This window comes from Barbatula barbatula (genome assembly GCF_947034865.1).
Source record: "Barbatula barbatula genome assembly, chromosome: 6".
In the NCBI taxonomy this organism is placed as follows: Eukaryota; Metazoa; Chordata; class Actinopteri; order Cypriniformes; family Nemacheilidae; genus Barbatula; species Barbatula barbatula.
Genome location: NC_136765.1, coordinates 4,124,026 through 4,144,220, shown reverse-complemented (window position 1 = coordinate 4,144,220; position 20,195 = coordinate 4,124,026). Strand labels below are relative to the sequence as shown.

The following is a 20,195-nucleotide window of genomic DNA, read 5'->3' as shown; positions in this document are numbered from 1 at the left end:
ATTAAAAAAAGGTCTATATTTCTCTTCCACTCGTCATTCGGTTGCTCCATCCAAATATATTAATACAAATATTGATAAACTGTTATAAAAATGTATATCTCCCAACCACTACGGTTGATTTGAGCATTACCACCGCAGTGGTAAATAACTGCCACCGTCACAGCCCTATATGCAAGTATATTACTATTTATTCAGAATATGCTGCAGTCCACAAGCATTTTTTTTAAATGAGCTGCTGGTACCGAGTTTATATTTTTTATGAAAGCTGTTAGTGATTTTGGTATAGGAATTTCTTTTTCTGAAGGATTGTTTTGCTCATAGCACATAACAGGATGATGTTGCCTAAAAGTCTGTTATTTTACATTAGCTATTATTACATGCTGAAGTCTGCATTGTTTACTGCTAGGGCTGCAACAAATACAAATAGTTGTCAATGAATTTCATTATCAATTACATGGTCTGGGATGTCACTTGCAAGCGGCGCAGTTATAAATCATGGGCGTCTTCCCTTTTAAAATGACCATTTTCGACGTGTCTCTCCGTGCAGCATGAGCTTCGGAGTTTTAAAGGGGTCATTTGACGCGGCTAAAACAAATAATATTGTTTGCTTTAGATGTAATACACTGTGTATACACAATTTAAGGTTTAAAAACCCTGTATTTTCTACATACCGTGCATGTTTGTATCTCCTCTTTGCTCCAACTCTCTCAAACGCGCTGATATTTTACAAAGCTCATGGCTCTGAAAAGTGAGGTGTGCTATGATTGGCCAGTTCACTAGTGCGTAGTGATTGGTCGAATACTGCAAAGAAATGTAACGCCTCTTACTATATTCTGAACATCAGGTTCCAAAACTACTGACAGGTGATAAAATTGCATCGTTCCTTCCTTATTCGAGCCCGAATCTGATCCGGAAAATTAAGATGAAGCCGATACAAGATAGAAACAAGCTTGTATTACAGCAGGGAATGGTAACATCATAAATGCCTTGAGTGCTTCGGCCCTTCTTGATCAACCAGTGTTACGCCATGTCTCGTCGCGACTCAACAAAGACAATAAACCCCATTATGAACAACATTTGTTGCCTCTAGTTGGAACATAATTGCTGATTATTAGGACTCATATCGATCATAATCGAATCGCATCATGACGTGCCTAGAGATTCCCACCCATATTTACATCACTGTTTCAAAACAGCACAACTCCAAAATCCGAGTGAGTGCAGCACATTAATATCTGGTTGTGCACACAGTGGAGCAAATCCAACTTTGTAAGGACAGTGTGCCGCTTCTCACTTACTAAGTGCGTTTTCATTATTAAAGGGGCCATTTCATGAAAATCTGACTTTTTCCAATTTTACGTGTTTTAATCGGGTCTCTGGTCAATCTTCCAACTCGAAAAATGACAACCTAGTAACTTTTAGGTGAGCCTATTTCTGCAAGCCTGTGAGAAAACAAGGCGTTCAGATTTCGTTCCCTTTCTGAGATAGGTAGCCGTTCTTATTATAATATAACAGTTTTCAAATCTTGAAGGTTCCATGTGCCTTCTGAAACCAACTGAAGGTTTCCTTGGCTGTGTGTTTGGGTAGTGTTGGCCGGTATAGTCATACTTAATACCGGTGTGTGTATTTTGGTTATTATATGAATTTTTTATATGCCGGATTTCTGGTGTATGTCGCTTAAACAACTTTTGGAATGCAGAGCGAAACCGTTTCAGTGGGGTTCCTTTTCACTGTTGCAAAATAACGTAATGTGAACTTGCAATTCGTGCTGTGCTCTTCTAAAACACTTCTGACAGTGCGAACCGCCGTAAAAACACAACAGCTTCGTGAGAGTTGCATGCGAACGTTGAAACCCGTCTGTCTAGCGCGTGTTTACATAGAAAAACAGTGGGAAAGTATCAACACCGGATGGAAAATCACGTTGGCTATAAATGGCCGGGACGGTCACTGTAGCTCAAAGCACGGCTATTAGCGTAACCGTTATTAGCGTGTTCTGTACAGTAATGAAAACGGGTCGCACCTCAACAATGTGTACTTAAAATTTGGGATCATATGTGACCCAAATGGTTGCAATTTCGAACCATGCACTCCATGTCAATTGCGTAAGGAAATTGTTTTTTTTTTCGCGCCACGAGATATCACACTGAATAATAACTGAATACATTTGACTTAATTTTGTAGGTGGCAATGGCAGACATCCTGGTGACTGCGATTGGAAAACCAGAGATGGTTAGAGGAGACTGGCTAAAGAAGGGAGCTGTGGTCATTGACTGTGGTATTAACACCATCCCTGGTGAGTGTAGCCAGATGCCTTTTGTTTATAACCTTCTGTAGATCTTTTGATGCATTACGCATAAGCTTGCATAAATTTTTCATATGCCTTTTATGTGATACTACCACATTTATCATTACCAGAAAATCATGAATGCCGCTGTCAGTATTTTAGATGCAGTGCATCCATTTATATTTTTGCCAATATTTGTTGGTGCATTACATTTTTTTATATTAGTTAGTACAGTTAATTAACTTTGATGTTACTTCTGATAAAATGCTTTTTCCAAGTAATGATGTCTTCTCAGACAGCAGCAGACCTAGCGGAAAGAAAGTCGTTGGGGACGTTCACTATGATTCTGCCAGAGATCAGGCTGCATTTATCACACCTGTACCTGGAGGTGTCGGCCCTATGACCGTAGCCATGCTTATGGAGGTATTGTGGTCTTTGACAACTTTATCAAGTAACAGCTCATTGATTGTAGTAGGACTATATACAGATAGAAAAGTACTCATTGCACCAACAGTGACTTAAATGACAATGCATTGCAAATACACAGACGATAATGTGCAGAGCTTTACCATGTGCCCCTGTGATCTGTGATCATGTTTCATTTTTATATTTTAAGTTATTTGCTTTTGAAACTATGTATTTTATGATAGAATTACAATTGTCTCAAATTTCTCATCAGAACACAGTTTTGAGTGCCAAAAAATTCCTTCAAACAAAAGAACCAGGAAAGTGGAACATAAGTTACACAAAACTCAACCTGCAATGTCCTGTTCCGAGGTTAGATGCATTTGTATATAACTTTTCACTTTGTTTACTAATAGTTTTCTTGACCAACAGAACGATAGCTCTGCAAAATACTAAAATAAATTGTGCCATTTATGCCATTGTAACAGCAATTAATAGGAAACTGTTTGTCATGTGACCAAGTCTTTAGGAAGTGTCCATTAAATGCAGTTTGCTTTTAGGATAATTCGTTTATTATATCATTAATTAGTGGTTACAATTTCCAAATGTTTTGCTTGTCCATACAGCTGTTTTGCTACTCAAAAAACATAGACGTCTCAACTTCCAGACTCTGGATTTTCGGTCTATGCGATATGCTTGACATTGGCCTATTTTTTGTCTCCGTATATAGACATTTTAAGGACTATTTTTGGGGGAGGCTTGGGCGAGGGTGTGTGCAGTCTTTTTATATTTTTTATTTTGGCTAATCACATGACTGATATAAATGTGCTGTTCATAATATCACCAAAATGTTGATTTATTTCACTAATTCCATTCAAATAGTGAAACAAAAGTGAAAATATTATATTCATTCATTACACACAGACTGATATATTTGAAATGTTTATTTCTTTTAATTTTGATGATTATAACTGACAACTAAGGAAAATCCCAAATTCAGTATCTCTGAAAATTAGAATATTACTTCTGACGCTTCTGACGCTGTCTGTTGTTCAAGAGTGGCTTGACACAAGGAATGCGACAGCTGAAACCCATGTCTTGTATACGTCTCTGCATAGTGGTTCTTGAAGCACTGACTCCAGCTGCAGTCCACTCTTTGTGAATCTCCCCCACATTTTTGAATGGGTTTTGTTTCACAATCCTCTCCAGGGTGCGGTTATCCCTATTGCTTGTACACTTTTTTTCTACCACATCTTTTCCTTCCCTTCGCCTTTTTATAAATGTGCTTGGACACAGAGCTCTGTGAACAGCCAGCCTCTTTTGCAATGACCATTTGTGTCTTGCCCTCCTTGTGCAAGGTGTCAATGGTCATCTTTGAACAACTGTCAAGTCAGCAGTCTTCCCCATGATTGTGTAGCCACCAGAACTAGACTGAGAGATCATTTAAAGGCTTTGCAGGTGTTTTGAGTTAAATAGCTGTTTAAAGTGTTGCACCATGTGTCTTCAATATTTAACCTTTTCACAATATTCAAATTTTCTGAGAGACTGAATTTGGGATTTTCCTTAGTTGTCAGTGTGGTGAGGAAGGCGGGACGAGAGCCGTGACTCGTTGATTAGAGAGGACCGTGCTTGGACATTTTGTTAAGTTTGATTGTCTGTTTATTTAATTAAAATTGTTAAATGTTCGCCGGTTCCCGCCTCCTTCCCTTTTATGGACCTTTTTTACAGTCAGTTATAATCATCAAAATTTAAATAAATAAACATTTGAAATATATCAGTCAGTGTGTAATGAATGACTATAATATACAAGTTTCACTTTTGTATGGAATTAGTGAAATAAATCAACGTTTTAATGATATTCTAATTATATGACCAGCACCTGTATGTTGGTAAAGATGCTTTAGGTTAAAGTGCACCAAGGGCTTATACACAATTATTACCCGCCATTTTTAAATTGAATATTTTGTAGATAAGACAATAGCTTTTTTGTTTACATTTTCATTATTGATCACAAATTTGACATTTTTAAATGAAAACGATTGAGGGTTTTTTCCTCAGAGTAATGTACTAAAGAAGGTACACTGGCTTTATGTAGAGGAACAATTCAAATGTATTATAAATATATTTAAATATTTTGTTTACTTTTCAATTATTAATTAACACGTTCTAATATGGAAAACAATGTTACACGGTTTTACAGTTTTTTTTAATATTAAATCTTTTTCTTGGCATTTGTATAAATTCTAAATATATTCATAAATTAGCTATTTTCCTTTGTTCATTTACGGCTTTACTTCTTGACAGCATTTCCATAAAACTCATTCTGTCTTATAATTAAAACCGATATATTAAAGCTATATTTGTTTATTTTCCTCTGCAGCGATATTGTCATCTCTCGCTCCTGTGTACCCAAACCCATTGAGCTTCTTAGTAAGGAAATTGGTATTTTTCCGGATGAGGTTGAACTTTATGGCAAAACCAAGGCCAAAGTCCAGCTGAAAATACTTGATCGGCTGCAGGCACAACCAAATGGCAAATATGTGGTTGTAACTGGGTAAAACTCTTTCATCTCTTTTTTTTCACATGTTAAGTTGAATTCACCTTGTGTAGGGCTGGTGGTCTTGGGGTTATTCTAAGTGAATGAAACCCTTATGCATGTGTGCTATTTTAAATGTAGCATCACACCGACTCCTCTGGGTGAAGGAAAGAGCACAACTACAATAGGCTTGGTTCAGGCACTTGGGGCTCATCTCAAACATTATGCATTTGCGTGTGTACGCCAACCATCCCAAGGCCCAACATTTGGCATCAAAGGCAAGTTAAGCACTCACAGAACTACATGGAAACCTCACACGTCATAAGGTTCTACACATCCCTTCTCTTTTTACAGTATGTTAAAAACCTTGGATCATTTTATACAGCTTTCATCTTCCAATAAGCGTTTAGTACCACAAATTCCATTCAACATTTGTCCACATTTAAAAAAGTTTTGCATTCCACAGTTTTTATGACATTTTAGAGAATTTCTTGCAGGAAATGATGCCTATTGTAATCGTATAATTGCAAAGTTAAAATACAAACAAGTTCTGTGTATTTGCGTAATATTGTAGGTTTGGTGTTATTTCCAGAACATTGTCAATGTAGTTGATTATCTTTGTCATTATGGTTTCCGATTTGTAGTTTGACTTGCCATTTATTGCTTTGTTTTGCTATTGTATATTCTGTTTATTTTTCAATATATTCCGATAGAACATCAAATATCCTACTGTATCTGTAGGTGGTGCTGCTGGAGGTGGCTACTCTCAAGTTATTCCTATGGAAGAGGTATTTTCTTGATTTTATTTTAATACATTGATTAGTTCATATCAGTTTATGAAATTGTGAGGTTATTGTGTGTGTGTTTTCTTTTTTAAAGTTCAATCTTCATTTGACTGGTGACATTCATGCGATAACAGCAGCCAATAACTTGGTTGCTGCTGCAATTGATGCTCGTATCTTCCATGAAGCCACTCAGTCTGATAAGGTAACTTGGTTGTTGGTGATTGTTTTATCTAGTTGTTTATTAAAAGTTACTTCAACGTGTGTTGTGTTTTTTAGCTTGAACCTTTGCATTATTTTATCCTGTATGTGGCAACCTCAACGTTGTGGTTGCATTTCCATGAAATGCACATGTGGTTAAGTGTCTTGGAACAAAAGTGTCTGCAACATGCCTTATTTTTTACGTCCAGCTGCTGAGCCTTTCACTGGAGTGCTTCAATGTGCACAACCAATAATTTTAAAATGCTTTTAAAGTGACTAAAACTTAGGCAGCTTTGAAACTTTTTAGTTTTTAAGTTTGTTTTCTTATAGTGTAGGATGCATACTCTCCAGACATACAGTACCACATAACCTACAGTGTTATGATCAATGTCAAACTCATGTCATGGGTGTATTCCCCCGGCACCAGTGAATATGAATAAGTGATATCTGTTTTTTCTGTAGGCTCTCTTTAATCGCTTGGTACCATTGACCGATGGTCAGAGAAAGTTTGCTCCAGTCCAGATTAACAGACTTAAAGTAAGAATATATCATTATTTTTCTCCTTCCTAACACTGTTTTACCTAAATCATAATCTGAATCTCTTCACGTCATCATGTCTTGAGAAGACATTCATAAATGACAGCGAAAGCCAAAATATCAAATTCAATTGATGAATATTTACAATAAAATGTAGACTCTGTGACAATGTTGACAGTAAACAATTCACGCTTTTATATTTTTGAAAAGTAGGAATTCCTATAGTTAATTCACACGATATTTGTATCCGTTTCAGAAACATTTGGAAAAGGGATTTTGTTAATTATGTCCTGAACACTAATGGTGTTAAAAATAGTGGATTACCTGGTATATATTTTGCCATTCATAACTATTATTTATGTCTATCATAAAAAAGATGTGGTTGATTTGATGTGGAACAACCCAGTAGCATGTGATCTGTCTTAGATTTCCAGATGTTCCTTGTACTTTTTACACACAGAATCTAGGCATAGAGAAAAATGACCCAAGCACATTAACAGAGGAGGAGATCACACGCTTCGTCAGGCTAGACATTGACCCTGAAGCAGTCACCTGGCACCGAGGTGGGGTAAAACCGTGTTAAATCACATTTCAATTTTTCTCATATAAAATATATAAAATTGGAACACTTTTGCATTTGCTTTGGAGATATTGCTAAATATTGTGGCGATGTGTACACATTTACGTTTTTTTTATTGTAAGATTTGTATTTTTTCAGTGCTGGACACAAATGATCGTTTCCTGAGAAAAATCACCATTGGCCAGTCTCCAACTGAGAAGGGTTACACCAGAACTGTAAGCAGTGTCAGATACTTATTCATTAATAAATCGAAGCATCTTTGTGCATAAGATTTTCATACGACAAAATACGAATTGCAAAAATACGTTAACTTTTTTCGTGAAAGCACAAGTTTTGGTTGATTCTTTGTTGCTATAGAGTATATATCGAACACCACATGACCAAACTGCAAAATAAGTCCCGTTACATCCGCTTGTCTGAGAAAGTGTAAACATCCTTATAAAAATTGACAAAAACACAAAACATTTAACATTGCTTCCCTGAAAAACAAATAAAAATGGCTGTTATTTCATATTCATATGTCAGTTACTTCCATTTATGCATCTGCATGTATTATGGACATCAGTTAAGCTTATCTTTGATATATTTTAATGAACGAGTTTTGAGTAAACGGCTCTATTTGAAAGAAGTGCATACAAAAGACCTGAACCGATGCGATGAGACTCGATTTCAGGTTTCTGCATTTGACGTTCGCCATAAATCCTGTTTTTTAAAACATTTCTTAGGACTTTTAAATACTAATTGTCTTGATATTTAAAACATAGACAAAACGTTTGTATAGACTATTACATTGGATTTATTCAAACTCCATTGCTTTGACACTTTTACCTCTGAGAATCTATTACTACTAAAGAACGTACAGCCACTTACATGCTCTTTTAAATAGAGAGTAGCTCTCAAATCAGAAGTAGTTGTCATGTAAGATTAATAACATTGTGGGAATGTTTTGGCCACTGTTTTTAGGTGTGTAGAGCATAATGTTTGATGTGTCATGAAAGCCTTTTCTCTACCGGTTCTAAGAACAGTTGGGGCAAAACGTATTATCTGAGCTTCTTCGTTTAGTTTTTACTAATCCAAGCTTGATACAATAAACTCTGTTTAACTTATGAGTTTCATCTTCTAGGTTATATCTCATAAACGTAAAAGTTTTGGCGGCTGAACGTGACCGAACAAGACGTGCATGCTGCGATATTGTGGCTGTGCATGTATGTGTTGTTGCGTCATCTTGGGTAAAGGAGAGTGGTTGAGATCGTATTCTAAAGTACAAATAACACATCATACAAGTTAATTTAATTTTTAAGGGTGTTTTGTCATTGTCTATGTTAATATCATAATAAAATAATATTATAATTAGAATAAAAACGTATTTTTGGTTGGGGAAGCTTTGTCAGTGTGGATGAACAAAAATGCCTCCGAAACTACATCTGAAATAACCAATAAGCATGCAATGCAGAAATTGATAAAATATAACAAAAAAGCTTTTAACCTCTTAACAGGCGCAGGACTTTTTGAGTCTACACATGAAAACACACCATTGACACTTAAATCGATGTAACTCACGAGTTCTTTGGAATACGGTTGTTCACGTTTGAAAGAAGAGAATTAGCAGATTATTAGCTGAAAAAAGAAATCACAAAAATCACTTTATTTATGTTTATTCAAATAAAAAAGACTCTAAAATGTTTGTTCTCTTTTATTAAAAAAGTACATAAACATATATATGGATCAGCTCCAAAATGTAATAAGTCAAAGTCCCAACCATGTTGATGCACCAAATTTTGAAATGTCAGGAGTTTTTTACCTGCTCTACCACCACAACCCACTAGGGGGACCCATAGGCTTCCATGGGTTTTAAAGGGTAACTGTCAGATTCTGTCATGAATTACTCACCCCTTAGTTGTTCCAGACATGTATACATTTCTTTGTTCGGTTGAACACAAAGAGAGATATTTTGCAATAATGTTAGCAACTAACAGTTCTGAAGCACCATTGACTGCCAGAGTAGGAAACGATTGAGTAAGTTTTTGGTTCTGTTGAACACAAAAGAAAATATTTTGAGGAATGTTGGAAAACAAACAGTTCTGAGACACTTTTGACTACCATTTGAATTGTTCCTACTATGGCAGTCGATGGTTCAACATGTCAAACGTGGAAGTAAATCAGCTGTCCTGTGTACCAGCACATTAAATTTAATTTAAATATTATACAATTGCAGTTTAACCATAATTAATGTTGAGAAATGGTCGTAACGTTGAAACTAATAACAAACAAATACAACATTTGAATATAGACCTGACGTGTTCTACTTATTTTTTTAAATGCTGCTTTGCACAAGGTAACATATCAGGTCTCCTGTTATCTTAGTTTTTCGTACTATAACATGGTAGTTTTGATTACGATTCATCCAATACACATCATTAGAAGTGGGAGGTCCTGGTAGGAGGTACATGCATGCAATGAAAGATCACGATCTAGTGGGAAAGCGGTTCCACAGAACTATACTGTTGGAATGGAACCTTTTATTTCTTTTTTTTCACTTTAACACTGCTGTCTTCTGCAGGCTCAGTTTGACATCACCGTGGCCAGTGAGATTATGGCAGTTTTAGCTCTTACCAATAGTCTGGAGGATATGAGACAGAAGCTTGCGAAAATGGTGGTGGCCACCAGCCGCAGTGGTCAGCCTGTCACTACAGAGGATTTGGTGTGCAGCTCTCTTCTTCACCTTGTATAAAAGAATCTTCCGATGGTTTCTGTGTTTTTAATCGTGTTTGTGTTTTAGGGAGTGTGTGGAGCTTTGACTGTACTCATGCGAGATGCTATCAAACCCAACCTCATGCAGACACTTGAGGTGAGTCTCGTCATCCTGTGTTGGGTGCTTATTCATAGATTTATAATTTTCTTAAGGTTTTATAGATCAGTTGTTTGTTGTTCTGATTGAACAAACTTCACATTAAGCTTGACTAACAGGTCTCTGCAATTGGATCATTCTTCTGCTTAGATCAATACATTTCAGCAAATCATAGGATATGTTTTAAGCCCTTTATTAATATTTTATCAGGGGAACCCTGTGTTTGTTCATGCTGGACCTTTTGCAAACATTGCACATGGAAACTCGTCAATCCTGGCTGATAAAATTGCGCTGAAACTAGTTGGGCCTCAGGGATTTGTGGGTAAGTTACACATATCACAGGCAACATTGTATTATTGTAGTGTAATAATACTGGAATTTCTCCAAGTATAACATTTAAATCAGCTTAGATATGAAATTGCTATTCATTTTATGTAACAGAGGAACATAAATGATGGACAAATGAGCATTGTACTCATATCAAAACTGAAACTAAATGTACCATGAAACAAAAAGCACCGCATGTTTGGGAGACACAAATAATATCATAAATGTTGTTGTGTTCACTTGCAGCGAGTGACAGATTTAGTTTTTATCGTGCAAATTTTCAACAAAAATCTACGAATATGTACAGACAAACTACATTCATGTTGCTATGTGCTAGTGGCTAATAATAAAAAAAATCATTTAATTTCTATTAATGCTCATTTCAATTGTTTATTTTATACAATTATTATACAAAATATTAATTTGTTGAATTGTATTGTATATAAACATTTTAAATGAAGAGTTTGTTGAATGTGTTGTGTATGAGCATATTTAAATATGCTGGGAAAGTTTCCAGTGAGAGGCTTGTTAATTTATGGACTTTAGAGACAAGAGAAGTAATAGAAACCAACGAGAGTGTTCAAGAATAATGGTTGTCACCTTTTAAGTGAATAAGTGCCAGTTTTGAGCAGTCAGAAGGATGGAGGAGGTTTAATGATGAAGTTAAGGGTATGAGGATGAGATCTAATTGGTTTCCTGGAAAGAAAACCTATTTGTGAGGTGACGTCTGTTAAATAGTAAAAACACCTTTAGTTCACATAATGAAAACACTTGAATCTGTTTACCAAGAACATGCAGAGAGCAGTCTCTGTAACCACCTCCGCCACATTCTATCCACACACATTTAGCTTCAAAACCCTCTATAAACCACTTGCCTAAAATATGTGGTATTGCTGAAATTAAACGTAGTAGGAAAAATGGAAAATGCTCATATCAACGAAAAGTTGTCTTAACAGATTTAGAGGGCTTCGCATCTGAAGTCTTTGTGGTAGCGTTTTTAGAAAATCTTTGGAGGCAGAGCCATTTTGCCAACTTTAGTGTGTGGTTATATTATTTTGCAGTCACTGAAGCAGGTTTTGGAGCAGATATTGGGATGGAGAAGTTTTTCAACATCAAGTGTCGTTATTCTGGCCTCAGACCTCATGTTGTGGTTCTGGTGGCGACGGTTCGAGCACTGAAGATGCATGGAGGTGGACCAACGGTATGTTTAATTCTTCTGTCAATTGGAATCAAAGACAACTAAAGAAAATGAAGAACTCCAAATGAACCTTCAGATGATTTATGCATTCGTCAAACAGAAGAAAATGAACAAATTTCGATTAAATGTCTTTGAAATAGTACAGACTGCGACCGCCCACAGTACTGTAAATGGTTGGACCCATTGTTCTCATTTGCATTTTGGCTGTCATTTTTTAACCGTTTCTAATTTCATTTATACAGGAAATCAACAATATAAATTTTTTATGAAATGTTTCCATAGGTCACCGCAGGCATGCCTCTGCCAAAAGAGTATGTTGAGGAGGTAAGATTGTTTGAAATACTCTTTTATAATTATTCTGGTCAGTATTTGGGTTTAGACTTTTTAAATAATTTCTACAAAATATGAAAGTTTATCAAAAGTACCATTAAGAGAATGTTTTAGCACATGTCCTGGAGTGTGGCAACAGTTGAATAACAAACTCGACCATGTGGTGCTGAACTCTTTCAGAATCTGGAACTGCTGGAAGCTGGATGTGGTAACATGAAGAAGCAAGTGCAGAATGCTCAGCTTTTTGGAATTCCAGTAATCGTAGCTGTCAACGTGTTCAAGTAAGACCGCATTTACTACGTCAATATGTAGAGTAAATATATTTGAATCTGCTGTTTGTGCTTATGATAATGTGCAGAGAAAGCTGTAGGGCTTTATCCCGCATATGTTTAGAGATCATTATGATTTGAGAAGACAAGGTTGTTTGTAATTGCATTCTCTATCAGACAATTGATTTATTGTGTCCGACCATGAAGAATGAACGGCTCGATGATATTGAAATATTGTATAATATCATTGGCTGTATGTTTGCAGGACTGACACAGATTCTGAAGTACATCTGGTCTGTAAATTGGCTAAAGAAGCAGGGGCATTTGATGCGGTGCGGTGCTCTCATTGGGCTAGTGGAGGTGCCGGTGCTGTAGATCTGGCCAGAGCAGTGGAAAAAGCTGCAGTCACACCCAGCTCCTTCAAATTGCTTTATGATACTGAGGTAACAAATAACAAGAAAATGGGTTTGTTCAGCATCGTTTGTTTTTTTCACATTACTGTCGTAATCTGTTTGTGCCTGTAACTTGCAGCTACCTATTGTAAATAAGATCAGAATTATTGCGCAAAAGATCTATGGTGCTGATGACATTGAACTCTTGCCAGAGGCCCAACAGAAAGTGGACCTGTACAACAAACAGGTATGATTTTTCACTTATTTTTTGTGCCCTTTTTTTGAGACTACGAAAAGTGATTTAAGTCAATAATCACTTAAAACTCATCCTGATTATCAAAATGAGATAAATGATTTTTTTCCTGCGATAATTTCTTCATGCCTTAAAATGAGTTGAATCAATGCCGCTAAGGTGTCCTCACTCTCTGCCTGCGTTTAAGCTCCCGTTAGGTTATTTCTCTCGTGAAACTACCGGAATGCGATAGCGGAAAAAAGTAATGTAAGCCCCGGATGCCCCCCCGGAGCGGGATTGCAGGTCTCTTACGTACGGATCGGTTTGAAATCCATTTATACCATCCTGTTTAACAAGCTGTTCCGCAATCATCTGCCACACTCTTTAAATTCTAAGTAAGCTTGTAATGCGTTGGGCTGGGGCTTTTCGGCGCAGTAGTGATGCGCGGATGGCGGTTAAATCCGCGGGCGCTGCGGATGATCCGCGGGTCGGGTGGGTCGGGTAATAAAAAATATATTCTGATTAATTGCGGGTGGGTCGCGGGTTGATGAGATCATTCGTTAATAATACAATTATTTATAACAACATTTCTTTAAAATACGAATGTGTTTTAATAGCAGTTTCAACCAGGCAACCGGCAATTTTGCACTCATGTAAAAGAAATACGCGGGTGTCGACAGTGGAGGGGGGGTTCTTTTCTTAATGCCGAAATGGAGGCGAAACAGATCCGGGAGAAACTTTCTGTTAGATGAGTCCTCAGAGGAAAATGAGTTATTCTGGGACAAACAAGATCGCTTATTCCCACGACTGCGGCGCCTTGCTAGGAGAATATTGTGCATTCCTGCAACAAGCTGTGCAAGCGAACGCTCATTTAGTGCGGGTTTTAGAGGCGAGGCGGAATCGTCTGAATCCAGGAAGGCACAGTAGATGCTATTCTGTGTTTGCACAGTGCAAAAGAAAAGGCCAAGTAGCTAATGCTGAATTGGCACCGTTTTGCTATCGGACTTTGTTCTGTTTTCTGGAAAGAAAAAAGTTCTTTATTGTTACTTTGAATATCTGTTTTAGGAATGTTCCAGTATAATATTTCAAATTATTTGAGCAGTGTTTGTGTGGCCGAAGCCAAACTTTTTGTTATACAAATAAAGTTCATTTAAAAGCATTTTACAATTCATTTTAATATTGGATATTGACAGACTAGTTCTAACGTCACTGAATCTGATAACATCATGCTTAAAGAAAATAATTAGATGAATTAAAGTGACGATCGGTTGCGGGTCGGGTGCGGATATCTATATCATAGAAAATTATACGTGCGGGCGGATGGCGGGTGGATAATTGATTTGAAGCAGCGGATGCGGGTGACATTTTAGCTCATCCGCGCATCTCTACGGCGCAGGAATTGCTATACATGTGTTTTAAAACCAGTTTACGAGTCAAGTAATAATCCAGTAATAACAGCGTGCATCAATTTTGTCCAAATCCAGCTTGTCATAGATAAATGCGTGAATTGCTCCGTCCTTCAATACTATCGTAATTCAGCAATCCACAGACTGATGATAGAGCAATCTGACTGTAGTGTTAGCCGATATTCTCTAATGTAAATCATATGATATCGTTGAATTTTTCATATGTTATAAGCAATTTAACAATTATATCTCTTGACCACTAAGGGGCGCTGCCTTACAACTTTACATGTACTCTCAGAATATGGTCATGATTGCCCACATCACGCCATTGCGTGATATGATTTTATACCTCTATATATATATATATATATATATATATATATATATATATATATATATATATATATATATATATATATATATATATATACACATTTATATATATATATATACATTTATATATATATATATATATATACATTTATATATACATTTTTTTAAATGTATTTGCAACACTAGCATAGTTGCATATTTTATGACAAGTAGGTGGCGCTGCGTCAACTCTGTTTCCTTCGGTCATGCTTGTGATGACACGGACCAAGATCTGTTCATCACAGATCTTATTTTTTCAATCTTCCAAAAAGTCTATGGAAAAAAACGAATAGGCTTCTGGTCGTGGGAACGAGTCTGGTTTTAACTTCCGGGTTGGCCTACAAAAATACGTCATCTCTGCACCACTCAATATAGGGGAAGTCACCACACACAAGTCTAGCGAGCCCCGCCCATTGAGTGGCACAAAGACTGAATGCAGCATTGTTTACCGGTATCTGTAATCTATTTAGATCGGGCTAAAGTTATTGTGTGATTGATTTTACAAACAGATTGAGCATCAAATCTGAGATTTCTTTAAACCCTGCCCAAAGACAGAACAAAGCGCTTCAGTTTTCTGAAACAAATGGAAACTGAAACGAGTCTGATATGAAATGCCTTACAAACAATCACAAGTAAGATGTTTTGGTTTGAACCATACTTTAATAGCATTGCCTGCCTTCTTTTCACATAACACGTAACATAAAAAGGTGTTCAGTTCTCCCAGCGTTTTATTTCTTTTAACATTTCAAACAGATGTATTTCATACAAACTTAAAGGTGAACGTTTTGTCTACTCTGTAAACATTAAGAAGAGCAATGTAAATCTTGTCCGATTCAGTTTGTTTAACCACGAAGCGTGTTTTGCTCGAGTAGAAAATTTTTCCTTAAGATAGTAAAAATATCAGGAAAACGCTATTCCGCACAACATTTCAGTGTCACAAGCCCAACACTCAAACCATTAGGCCACAGCTTGACATGAGGTTGTTGGGTTTATAATGTTTTTGTCTCCTTCAAGGGTTTTGGAAATTTACCCATATGCATGGCAAAGACCCATCTGTCTCTCTCACATGATGCTGAAAAGAAAGGCGTCCCCACTGGGTTTATTCTTCCCATCCGTGACATCCGTGCCAGTGTAGGGGCAGGCTTTCTCTACCCACTGGTTGGCACAGTAAGTATTCGAATATGTTTACTTACTATGTAACAAAAATATAATTGTTAAAATGTAGACTATCGAAGTGCTTGGGGTGTTCATAATAATACATTTTTGGTTTATTTACATTTTTGGATTATTTTAATTGTCATGCAAACTACAACTCAAGTAGCTTGATAATCTTATTAGCAATACTGAAAGAAGAATATTGAAATGTATTCTTTATCATTTGCTAAATATATTTGTTTCTCAAGTCACTGTTCAGTTTCCAATTTTTTTTATTGTTATTTTATACACTAAAGTGTTGAGAAAAAGTATCCAGACAGGCCCCGGGGATATCTCTTATCTTATACAGGATTACATTGACAAGTTACAAACTATGGTCACAACCTGAAGTACAAATCAACACCTGTACACATCCTACAGGATTTACACCACATGATTGCAACAAGGCTTTCCTGGACCGACAGCAACAATATCAAGACATTTTCTTGCATACTGTTGTCACTGGCATATTCCAGCACACACACTGTCTCACCTCTACCAATTCAGTTAGGACAACTTGACAAAAGATAAAATCTGGGTGTGGATTCACAAAACTGTTCTTAAGAGAAAATATTAGAACTAATCAATTCTAGGAAGTTCTTAAGTGCAATTCTCAAATATTTAGTTTGTTAGAATAAAAGAGCCAAAGAATAACAGTAAATTTGTCCATTTGTTATTGTTTGTATTAGGTGTAATGCAACGATATAAACGATTTACGGTTAAAAAACATACCGCAAATGTTTGTGTATCATATTAAAGTACCCCAAAATAAGACCATAAGCTCCATATGCTATCTCATGAATATTTTTCTCGTCATATGCCCTTTGGTATTTGCAGCGCCACCTAAAGTCAAAGGAACATAAAGGGCGCTATGACATTTCAGGCCAAATCCTTAATAAATACATAAAGTTGATTTTAACTGCATTATATATGTGCACCATTTCATATAAGGGTTCCAAAAGCTATAAGATTAAATTACTTTATTACCATATGTCATTTCTAACAATGCCCCTTTGCTGTTGTGAATTCACAATAAACCATGAATTCTTGGGCCACATTGCTTAATTAAACAACTATATAAAGCAACAATATATATATATTATTGTTTTCACAAAACTATATATATATATATATATACACTCTCCCTGGCCACTTTATTAGGTACACCTTACTAGTACCGGGTTGGACTCCCTTTTGCCTTCAGAACTGCCTTCATTCAACAAGATTCAACAAGGTACTGGAAACATTCCTCAGAGATTTTGGTCCATATTGACATGATAGCATCACAGAGTTGCTGCAGATTTGTTTGACTGCACATCCATAATGCAGATCTCTCGTTCCACCACATCCCGGTGGCACCCGGTGTGGTCGTCTGCTTCTGTAGCCCATCCGCCTCAAGGTTTAACGTGTTGTGCGTTCAGAGATGCTCTTCTGCATACCTCAGTTGTAACGAGAGGTGATTTCAGTTACTGTTGCCTTTCTATCAGCTCGAACCAGTCTGGCTATCCTCCTCTGGCATCAACAAGGCATTTGCGCCCACTGAACTGCCGCTCACTGGATATTTTCTTTATCAGACCATTCTCTGTAAACCCTAGAGATGGTTGTGCGTGAAAATCCCAGTAGATCAGCAGTTTCTGAAATGCTCAACCAGCCCGTCTGGCACCAACAACCATGCCACGTTCAAAGTCACTTAAATCACCTTTTTTCCCCATTCTGACGCTCGGTTTGAACTGCAGCAGATTGTCTTGACCATGTCTACATGGCTAAATGCATTGAGTTGCTGCAATGTGATTGGCTGATAAGAGATTTGTGTTAACGACCAGTTGGACAGGTGGTTCTAATAAAATGGCCAGTGAGTGTGTATATATGGATATACCATTCCTAAATTGCTGCTCATGCAGATGTATTTGTTTCTGTTTGGGATTGTCTACACGTCTATTTAAAAGGTTATTTAATGGATTCACTTTTTAAAGCCTGTTTATATACAGCTATCATTTCCAAGGTTTTTTGCAAATTCATTGTAATTATATAAATATATAATGAATTTTTCTTTGTGATTTGTTTTTTACAGATGCCAACTATTCCAGGCCTTCCAACTCGTCCTTGTTTCTATGACATTGATCTTGATCCTGAGAGTGGAAATGTAGTCGGTCTGTTCTAAATTACCCTTTTTTAATTGGGGGATGTAATGATCTCTGCAATTTATGGTGGTCTGCACAGCACTACAAAGAATTTAATTTCTCATAGAACATTAACATCTGCTTACTTCACAGAAATGTGATTCTATTAACTACATTTCTAATAATTATTACTCGATTGGACCAGATAATAAAGGATTACATGGTTAGGTCTGGACTCGTTTTTATTCTTGCCGTCAAGAACAAATCATAATTTCTGTTTTGTCAATTGTCCAGTATGTTCTTGGTTTAAAGATCTGTGTTTTTCTATAACATTAGTTTTTCATTAAACCTTCATATTAAAATCTGATGCAACATTTGCAGTTTAACCGAATAGACCATTTTGGATGTCTCTGTAGTAAATAATTATAAAATATTGCCTCAAGTGTGTAAACAAGTTGAATAAAAAAGGCACATGAAAATTTTTGAATATACACAGCTTTGCAGTTGTTATTTGCCACGTTTGATAATGCTGATGACCATTTCATACTTCACGTTGTCCTTCAGAAACCCAAATTAGCTGTTTTTCAGGAATTGAGAAAAACCAGCTACTGAATTGGAGTGTGGGCCAGATATTAGCCATGTGATGTAATGACAAGCGCAACAACTATGAGAAACAGGTTGCATTAACACTGTAACATGGGTTTTGTAACCAACACATAGAAAGTAAACAACACATAGAACAAATCTTTAGATTTTCTTCAAGTACAGCACATTCAGAGCTTTTTACTTTTATGTATTTTAATTTTTACTTTGTAGGGCTATATGGCTTTGATTAAAGTAAACAGTTAAATGGAATGCAGCAGCTTTTTGATTTAGCGATTTGTTTTCTTAGTTTAATTTCGGCAATAACATGCCCAGTCACACTTCCCATTGTGAAGAATTATTATGCCAATGGAAAAATGCTTATTGACTCTAAACTGCTGCTTATTATTCTTTTGTCTGTATTCTGCCTATAGGTTGATGACTCTCATGTAGATACATTGCCCTAATATGCATTCTTTTGTAGTATTAAAAACAACCTGAGAAAATCAGTTCTGTTTTTTTTTATGTGCCAAGTATGTTTAACATCAACGTTATCCAACATCCGACCACATTCTCGTTTAACTTTCACTTCCTCATGTTCTTTTCTTTCCTTGTCCATAAAACTACACAATTTTGAACTGTCTCCATTTTTTTATTTGGATAAATAAGTGATTTAGTTTTTGTAATTAATTGGTTTAGCTAATTGGTTGTAGGCCTTATCTGGCACAATTTGGCCAGTTCACACACCACCACGGACCACTTCCCTTTAATGGCCCTTAAGCTCCTTGCCTAAAGAATACCATGCCTGAAGCAGACCAAAACTCACCCACAACTTAATTCAACTTAATGCTAGAATTTGATAGTCTTATTTAATTAACACTGCATATAGGAATTTATTGTGTGTCTGTTATTTGACCTGTGTTTTGACTTTCATAACCTTTTATGTTTTACTTATAGTCAATGTTTTCTTGTACAGCTGCTTTGTAACAATAAAAATTGTAAAAGCGCTATATAAATAAAGCTGACTTGACACTCACATTTAGACATTTGAAAAATCACATCTCGGAATGTTTTTATCGGGGGCAAAAGCAGCCCAGGCTTGCTCGATTTCATGCAACGCTGCGACTTGAAGGTATGGATATGTGTCGTCACTTTACCATGTGAGCACTCCAGAGCGCACCCCCATGGGTGGCAAACACTCCGCAAAATGGCTGCTTTCAATATCAGGAAACGCAATTCCGTGCAACATTTCAGTGTCGTCGAGTCCAGCTGCTTTTAATTTCAGCAAATAATTGCGTGTTTTAGTCCCTGTTTCTTTGTTTTCTCCTATTACCACTCAGGGGAACGTGTCCTGACACTCAAGGGGGCGTGTCCCGACGTGTTTATGTGGGAAAGTGATGCCAATGAATGCCCTCTATACAGGATCAGTTATTAAAAAGCAGCTTTGCTTTGTTTTCTTTTGTTTTCTTAACAGGAAGTTGAGACGCTACAGTGCTTTATTGGCCATTGCTGCTGTGTTGTTAGTCCAGGAGGGACCCTCAGCGACGTGCACACCTTGGATCCACAGTCGCACCATTGACGGTCAGAGGCGCTTGCTGAG

The 20,195-nt window shown here is 36.7% G+C and overlaps 1 protein-coding gene across 1 annotated transcript in view; it reads left to right on the top strand.

The window, feature by feature from the left end:
* Positions 1-19,632, top strand: part of mthfd1b (methylenetetrahydrofolate dehydrogenase (NADP+ dependent) 1b) — a 29,160-nt gene extending 9,528 nt beyond the window's left edge. The window contains exons 8-27 of the mRNA XM_079457856.1: positions 2,182-2,293; positions 2,580-2,707; positions 2,964-3,061; positions 5,070-5,243; positions 5,367-5,503; positions 5,967-6,013; positions 6,105-6,212; positions 6,671-6,745; positions 7,206-7,308; positions 7,464-7,540; positions 9,886-10,026; positions 10,105-10,173; positions 10,384-10,495; positions 11,562-11,701; positions 11,981-12,022; positions 12,209-12,309; positions 12,563-12,740; positions 12,829-12,936; positions 15,714-15,866; positions 17,965-19,632. Coding sequence (XP_079313982.1) covers positions 2,182-2,293; positions 2,580-2,707; positions 2,964-3,061; positions 5,070-5,243; positions 5,367-5,503; positions 5,967-6,013; positions 6,105-6,212; positions 6,671-6,745; positions 7,206-7,308; positions 7,464-7,540; positions 9,886-10,026; positions 10,105-10,173; positions 10,384-10,495; positions 11,562-11,701; positions 11,981-12,022; positions 12,209-12,309; positions 12,563-12,740; positions 12,829-12,936; positions 15,714-15,866; positions 17,965-18,054 — 2,193 coding nt within the window. The 3' untranslated portion in view covers positions 18,055-19,632. The remainder of the gene's footprint in view (positions 1-2,181; positions 2,294-2,579; positions 2,708-2,963; positions 3,062-5,069; positions 5,244-5,366; positions 5,504-5,966; positions 6,014-6,104; positions 6,213-6,670; positions 6,746-7,205; positions 7,309-7,463; positions 7,541-9,885; positions 10,027-10,104; positions 10,174-10,383; positions 10,496-11,561; positions 11,702-11,980; positions 12,023-12,208; positions 12,310-12,562; positions 12,741-12,828; positions 12,937-15,713; positions 15,867-17,964) is intronic.
* The last annotated feature ends 563 nt before the right edge of the window (positions 19,633-20,195 follow it).